This window comes from Neodiprion fabricii, chromosome 2, assembly GCF_021155785.1.
Source record: "Neodiprion fabricii isolate iyNeoFabr1 chromosome 2, iyNeoFabr1.1, whole genome shotgun sequence".
In the NCBI taxonomy this organism is placed as follows: Eukaryota; Metazoa; Arthropoda; class Insecta; order Hymenoptera; family Diprionidae; genus Neodiprion; species Neodiprion fabricii.
In genome coordinates this window covers 18,520,184-18,528,564 of record NC_060240.1, presented here as the reverse complement: position 1 = coordinate 18,528,564, position 8,381 = coordinate 18,520,184, and the positions used below count along the sequence as shown (strand labels likewise).

The 8,381-nt window shown below is 37.3% G+C and overlaps 1 protein-coding gene across 1 annotated transcript; it reads left to right on the top strand.

The window, feature by feature from the left end:
• The first annotated feature begins 3,445 nt into the window (after nt 1-3,445).
• On the top strand, nt 3,446-5,780 carry LOC124174763. The gene is made up of 3 exons (XM_046554221.1): nt 3,446-3,492; nt 3,873-4,370; nt 4,442-5,780. Exons 1-3 carry the CDS (start codon nt 3,446-3,448, stop codon nt 5,778-5,780), a joined length of 1,884 nt encoding a protein of 627 aa, XP_046410177.1.
• The last annotated feature ends 2,601 nt before the right edge of the window (nt 5,781-8,381 follow it).

Below are 8,381 nucleotides of genomic sequence, written 5' to 3'. Positions count from 1 at the left end.
ATAAGAGGGAAAGTAAGGGAATGGCAAGGCAATGGCACAGGACACAGGCAATTAGAAATTAAGTAAGGATAGGGTAGGAAGTAAGAATTAGGGTAAGAATAGGTTAAGAAAACATGTAAAAAAAAAATATTGTAAAGGAAGAGGAAAAGGGAAGTCCTTGTAACCCCAAGGGGAACAATAAAGATTACATACATACATACATTTCTATCGACTTCCAGCGAATGATCATGCTCGTATGCTACAATGGTCAGTTAATAGTGGCCTTGAGCATTTTACCGAATCTTCGGAAAAAGAATTAGATCGGTTGAGAATTTGTAGTCAGCATTTTCCTGCGATTATAGTCCGCAACCGCGGTCGATGGCAACTCGATACACTTCCTATTCCATACGATCCTCTAACCCGAGACAACCCGGTAAAATCGATCGATGACAGAAGACAAACCTCTCAATCAGAACAAATCGTACATTTGCTAAGCGAAATTAAAAATGAATGCCGTCTGATTATAAATATAGAAAAAGAAAATTCAGAACTGAAGAAAGCGGTCGCTAATTTGCAAACGGAAACTTCTCGTCTGAGAAAGCAAAATTCTCTACTCAAATGTACTCCAGCTATCCGTAGTCTCGAAAATAAAAATTCCAATCTAAAACAGGTCTTACCTGCAACCAAGCTATCGTTTGCTTGTTGCAAACAGAGAATGCAAACCGATATTTTACCTGACGAGTCCGTCCGTAAGGCTATCGTGCAAAGAGTCCATGCTTTCTTGCGTACATTCATAATGATGCAGCTTTTTCATAAAGATTTTTCTAAGTTTTCCGACGACGAAAGGCAACTCACGATGGCGATGCATTATTCATCACCTAGCCTTCACAGCAAACTGCGCGATAATTACGGATTTGTTTTACTTTCGGATTTGTCTTCAAAGAATTGTTTCGGGAAAATTCAACTTTGGCCAGGTCTTTGCCTTAAGGTCGATCCCCTGCGACAGCGCCAACCAAAAGTTACCGACCGTTTGCATATTAAAAAGGTTGATAATTCGTTCGGATCGTAATCAACAACTTTGCAAAGCTCATATATACGTACTCGGTGCCAGTATACATAGTACAGATATCATTTGCTTTCGTAAAATTTATTCTAAAAGTATTTTCGATCTGACATTGCGAGTAAACTTTTTGACGGAACTATCCGAGCTATGCCCCAACACACAGAAAAGGTCGCCTATACGGACGACGCATTCTTATGTGTGCGTGTTAGAACGACGATCGTGGCAACGCTGCGCGTCAGCTGTCATATTCATATACACCTACGGATATTCACGTGCCGAAGTTGAATCTTTCGAGAGATAAACGAGCAGATTATAAGAAAAATGTCAGATCGGACGCGACAAAGGGGGAGGTTCATTAAAAAAAAAGTGCTGGCAAAAAAAATGTAAGCCCTAGCGGCTTCGTTACAAGCGCGAACACCACAACCAAGAACCGATCGGGAAAATTTGGAGGTTATCCCGTGTCATGGGAGACGTATTGTCGAGCTGATAGAACTCGGCAAGAATCTTCGGTGCTGCAAATGTTCCAAAGTTCTTTCATTGGAAAATATAGTGAAGGAAACACGTCTCGGGCTCAACTCTTGTTTGACGGTGTCTTGCGAAATTTGTTGTGTGAATACATCCGTTTTAACGGGGAAAATGCACACTTCGAAAAATAATAGCAAATTGTCAGACGTGAACACGAAAATTGTCCTCCGTAAGTGTATTAATTTCATAATTGAATTCCTTTATATTTTTTTTAGATTTTTTATTTTTAATAAAACTTTCTTATTGAGAATATGTAAATTTGAACAACTGGTGAATTTGAAAAATTAACGACGGAGCCAGGAATCGAACCTGGAATCTAGCGATGCTTTACAGGAGACTTACTCCACTAGACCACCTAGCCGCCCTGACTCCGTTGTCATTAATTTCTCTCATAACCAGTGAGTTCAAATTTGTTCAAAAATTGTTTCAAAAACTTTCTTATTGTCATAAACTGGAGCTGTTCACGCTGGCATTGGTTCCACCGCTTTGACCAAGCTCTAAGCTTGTTTGAACGTACCTCCCATAACTGACAATTTGTTCAAGCGGTACGAACGAGAACTTGGACCAGCGATTGAAGAATATGCAAAGGAAAGTTGTCAGAGAGCTGACGAGGAGGAGCGCAAACTAGTAATTGAGAATGTCCAGAAGTTGTGTGATGAAATGTGAGGCTACGTAGACTAAGAAAAATTGTTACTTCAATCACTTCAGTTGCAAAATGATTGTTCGACATGATGTTGAAAGTTTGCATCGTTGGAATGCAACAAAATTCTGTTTTTTCTTCAGCAAAGCTCATAATTATTAATCAATATTTGGCCCGGATAATAAAACGATCGTCTCTCGAGTCCCAAAAACTCAATCAAGACACAAAATGGCCACGATTTTCAAAATTCAATAAATAATTAATGGAAACAATGTTTTTCGTTGAATCTCAACGTTGCAAACTTCAGAGTCATTCCTCAACAGATGTAATTATGTCACTTCGTTGCTGTTAAAAAAATCAAATTGAACAAAACAAATTGGGAATAATTCAAAAATATAACCCAAATCTCACACCAGTCGGGTTAAATCGGGTAAATTGATAAAATGCAGTTTTTTCAAGAATCATTTTTCAGACTTTATATATATATATTATGTGTGTGGATGCAAACTTTTCTGTAATTTTGTATGGGAATATATTTCTAGGGATAGTTATTACAGTCCGTCATAATTTGTACATCATGGATTGTTCACAACGATCATGTGAAGGATCAATAAAAAAATTGTTTATAGTGAAGACTAAGCGCCGGTAGAAAAATGAAGAAATACTAAACTGTGGAATACGATGAAGATTTTTTTTTACGTTTACTAGGGTGGTCCTTATTTGGGGTGTTGACGAATTCCGATAAGTGCGCCCCCTAGACACGTTTGAAATAAATTAAAAAAAATGTGTGCGAAAACGGAGCGCTGTAGTCCAATTAGAAGACGTGCCTATAAGCTCGTTTTGTTTTTCATTTGAATAACATGGGATTTTCAGACTACTTCAGTCATTATGTTTTTCAGTTGTCCCCATGAACGCAAAAAATTCTTTTTTCACATAAATCTGTTGTTCATGGATCTCGGAATATCGTAAAATCTTTCCCGATCCAGAAAAACAGACGCCGATCAAAACATTTTAATTTTAATTATTACTTTTTAAAAAAGTATAAAGTATAAACGATGTGTTTTTAAATACACTAATTGAAATACATATTTTTTCCCACATGTACAAATATTTTTTTTTACAAACTTATGACGTAAATAAGACTGCCTTTTAATTGGTGAAATACTGTCAAGCACCAAGCGGCTAAAAAGAGGTATTCTCACGTTGATCGATTTGCCGTCGTGTATAATATCAGGGGGATGGGGGGCATAAAGGTTGTGATAACGACTTGTGGAAAAATATACGCGTAGTTGTACCCATGAACAACAGATTTATGTGGAAAAAGAATTTTTTAAAACATAATGATTGAAGTAGTCTAAAAATCCCATGTTATTCAACTGAAAAACAAAACGAGCTTAGAGGCACGTCTTCTAATTGGACTACAGCGCTCCGTTTTCGCACACATTTTTTGTTCATTTATTTCGAACGTGTCTAGGGGGCGCACTTGTCGAAATTCATCAACACCCCAAATAAGGACCACCCTAACGTTTACTCATTTCGTACAAACCCAATCTGTATTATATTGAGAGAATCGATCATTTTTTTCTTAAATAAAATATTAATAAAACGGTAAAATATTCTGTGAGTTTGATTATTTCATTTTCTACGACTGTTTGTTTGTATCAGGCCATCTGAAATAGTCGACGCGATCTATCCTCATCTGCATGACCTTGAACCTGCAACGAACTCCGATAACCATGAAATTCTCAACGAAAACCCTTCAATGCTGAAAGCGACGGAAAAATTTGATGAAGCATTGGGTAACATCGTGAATATTATCGTTTCTTACGATATGGGATGGAGTAAGCGAGGCAACGGAAGGAGTTACGACAGCCTCAATGGTTACGGTGCGATAATAGGATTTTTCAGTGGCAAGGTTCTCGATTTTGCAACTCGGAATAGGAAATGTAAATTCTGTGATGCGGGTCGATCCAAAGAAGATCACGATTGTCGGTTGAACTTCCAAGGAAGCGCTAAAGCCATGGAACCTGATGTTGGGGCTGAGTTGGTGAATCGAAGCACTATTCTGAAAGATGCAGGACTCAATGTTCGAGTTTTAATCGGAGATGAAGATAGTTCTACCATCGCGGCAGTACGTCGAGGAAATTCGCAACAAATTTTTAAGTTAGCCGACACGAATCACCTCCGAAAACACTTCGTCAGTGAATTGTATGAACTACAAAAAACTTACAAAGAGATGAAAAAAAAGAAGCTATCCCTCATCTCAAAAAGTGCTTCGGATACGCAGTAGCGCAAAACAAAGGAAAATCTGTGGAACTAGCCAACTGCCTTCGTAGCATACCTGACCATTTTTTCAATCGACACGACAACTGTGGACATTGGTGCCTTCGTCGCTGTGATAGTTCAGGCGTTCAAAAAGTTGTGTTTCAAGATCCAGGGCTGTACGAGAAACTGAACGGAATTTTCACCAAATACGCCAATAACGCTGCGAAATTCTCGGTCGCAGCGTCAAGCCAAGCCAACGAAAGCCTGAACAATATAATGTCCCATAAAGCTCCGAAAAATCGGTGCTATAGCCTTAGCGAATCGGCTGATTTTCGATTTTCAAGTGCTGTCTGTAATAAAAATGAGGGTGATAGTTATTTACTTGCTGTTTCGGAAAAAGTTCGAGTTTCACCCGGGAAAAATACTGCAACATTTGTAGAGAAAAACCAAGTGAAACGTTCGGAAAGAGCGTCAAAAGCAAAGTTGCCCAGCACAAAAAGCCGCAGAAATGTACTGGCTGATCAAAGACAGGCTTTGCGAAAGAAGGCAGAGCAGGTGGAAGGAATTCAGTATCAATCAAACTGTGGCTTTGACATGGAAACCGACGATCTGGGGAATAATATTGCTGAAGACATGGACAACAACAATATGGAGAACGCATTGCCAGTGGATTCAAACTTCATATTCTTCGACTTGGAAACTTCGGGCCTTCACAAATCAGCAGATATTCTCCAAATTGCTGCTAAGTGCGGTGAGTCTACTTTTTCGGAATATGCCAATCCTTCTCAACCAATTACACCCAGCGCAACGGCAATCACGGGCTTGAGAAATGTCGCTGGAGAATTATTTCTCTATGATAAAAGACTACCGTCGATTCCCATTCACGAAGTGCTACGGAAATTCCAAGAATGGTTAGTCTTTTTTCAACCATGCATTCTTGTGGCGCACAATGCCAAATTTGACACTCCGCGGTTACTGCAAGCTTTCAAAAAAAATTCTATGATAGTCGATCTAAAAAAAGTCATCGTTGCATTCGCCGACACTCTCGTCATTCTAAAGAAGCTTCATCCTGAAAGAAAAGGTCCCGGGATGTTCAAACTTTCCAGGCTCGCTGAAGATCTACTTCACGTTGAACCAAACGAAAAATTTCACGAAGCATCATACGACGTCGATATTCTCGAAAAAATTGCTTCCACTATTCCGAAAGAAAAATTAATTGCGAATAGCAAATCTTTCACGCAATGTTTTGTTCACGAAGCTCGTTTGAAAAAAAGCAGCGGTACTCGAACGAACTCTGAATGTTTTTAAGGGTGTTATTTCTCCAGGAATGATTAAAAAAATAGCAAGTGCTGGAATTGACAATAGTGAAATACAAAAAGTATATGCAAAAAGTGGAAGAGACGGTATAGTACGATTATTGTCAACCAACCACACAGACAAAAAACCTCGTGTCACGAAAGACAAAAAAATCTTGGAAAAGATTCTCGTATTTCTAGAAACCAACCAAAGCTTTTTTTCACAATATCTGTGATATCCTGCTCCAGCTCCTCCTTGTTTTTCACAAACTCCTTAATTTTAGTACGAATGGTAGAATTAATAATGTGCCGTTTGCCTATCATGGTCCGCATGTTACGTGTTAATTGAGTGAACTTCAATTACAAATATCTCGGGTTCGGGATGGTGAAACTTGTTAAAATTTTGTAGAGTAGTTGTTCATATATTAAACAATACGTATGCCAAATTTGAACAATTTCCTAATTCAACTGTCTTGTGGGGGAACCACCTTAAGTTATTCCAATGTGTTGTAGACTCGGCCGCGGGGAGGCGGCCAGAGCGTGAGTGGGGCGACGCGTGTCAAGCGAGTTGGGTTGGCACGTAAAACGAGAGCAGATCGTACTTATAGCCGTGTACTTATCTATATTATAACATGTATTCTGATGGAAGAACGAAGAAGGTTTATTCGAAATCCGGTCAGGTATATGACTGTGTTTAATTATTAGGCAAACGAAACATGTTTGCGTTTGCGACGTTTCGGTCGGGCCCCGCCGATCATCATCAGGCTATAATAATTACAAAATGTTTAAAGAGACATTCTAATTAGAACAGAGACTATGTTAGTAAGAATAGTTACTGCTTTTATAACATAACTATAAACTATATATTGTCACATGTTGGATTGACAATATTTAGGTTAAGTGTGAAATTTACGGTTAGCAAAGGTAGTATAAATATAGGTTACATAATTGAAATTTGACGATTAAGAAGGTAAATAAATGCGAAAGAATTGAAATAAGAAGAGATCAACCCAGATATAGACGGATTACTCTCAAAATTTGACGACCTGTGCCTGCTTAGCTGTTGTTAGTTCGGCATTTTGAACGGAAGTGAAAATTGGCGGATATTGATAAAAAATCTATAGTAATGAGGTGCGATATTGCTCTATGTTAGAACCAAATGGATTTGACACTGATACAACGTAAACAAGGGCGCCAAATTTGAACTAGAGAATGTTAGAGTATAGATGACTGAGATGTTGAATATCTGTGCGCTTGTTAACAGAGTTACTTTTGTTCTCAAAAATATGGATCATTTCCTTAATATTACGTTTATACCAATTAGGTTCTGTAGTTAAAGTTATGGAGTTATTAAAATCAAAATGATGTCCAAGACTCAAGGTGTGTTCGGCTAGAGCGCATCTATCAGTTTCATGGAATTTGATATTTGAGCGATGGCCAGAAATTTTGTTTTTTAAATGTTGTGACGTTTGTCCAATATAACTTTTGATACAGTCTCTACATGGTATTTTATAAACACAATTGATTTTATCTAAATTAGGAGTTACAGATTTTAAGTGAGAAAAGAGAGGATATTTAGTAGTATTGTTGATTCTAGAGGTAATTTCAATGCCCTCAATTTTCAAAACTTTTTTAATTTGGCTAGATAGATTTTCAATATAGGGTATAGCGATGGTGTTCTTAAATTTGTTATTATCATTAGGTTGATTGTTAGAGTCTATATTCCAATCAATAGAATTGTACACTTTTTCAACTCTATACTTTTTTATATCATTGATGAATTTTACAGGGTAGCCATTTGAAATCAGAGTTGTTTCAACGAGTTTTGAATTTTTTTTGAGAAATTGAGGGTTTGAAATTTTGAGACAACGATCGAACAAAGCTATGGCAACAGATTTTTTATGTTTCATAGGATGATCTAAACGAAAATGAATGTATCTCCCAGACCAAGTTTGTTTGTGATGCCAATCTAGAATTATAGTATCATTTTGATTAATCACCAAAGTGTCAAGAAAACTGATTTTATCATCTTTTTCCAACTCAATTGTAAACTGTATGCGAGGGTGAAAATTTTCAAATTTCTTCAGAAGGAATTGTAAGTAATCTTTTTTTACACAAGTTATAATATCGTCTACATGACGGTAATAGAAAGGGAGACTAAAGGGAAGCTGTGAGATAATTTTTTGTTTAAAATGTTCAAGTACTAAATTTGCTACCACCGGGCTAATTGGTGAGCCCATGGCTACACTAAAAATTTGTTGGTAAAATTTTTCTTAGTAGGCGAAATAGCAAAAGTTAAGACAAAGTTTTGTAGCTGCAATAAATTCTTTTTTGTTTGTGTTAGTGTGTGATTTTAATTTGGGCCAATTTTTACTGATTATAGGAATTGCTAAATTTGCTGGAATATTGGTAAACAGTGATTTGACATCTAAGAATATCAATAGCTGTTCTCTAGGGATTGGTGTATTTTCAATTTTGTTTACAAAGGACCAAGTGTCCTTAATGTGATAGTTTGATTTACCTGTGATGTTAGAGAGTACCCTAGAGCAGAATCTGGAAATTTTGTAAGTGGGTGAATTGATATTGCATACAATTGGTCTGAGGGGTACATTGA

Excerpts from the sequence above, each read along its gene's own strand:
- LOC124174763 (XM_046554221.1), top strand. The coding sequence starts at position 3,446 with ATGGGGGGCATAAAGGTTGTGATAACGACTTGTGGAAAAATATACGC. Across the intron at positions 3,493-3,872 it reads ACTTGTGGAAAAATATACGC|GCCATCTGAAATAGTCGACG; the intron begins GTAGTTGTACCC and ends TGTTTGTATCAG. Across the intron at positions 4,371-4,441 it reads AATTCGCAACAAATTTTTAA|AGATGAAAAAAAAGAAGCTA; the intron begins GTTAGCCGACAC and ends AAACTTACAAAG.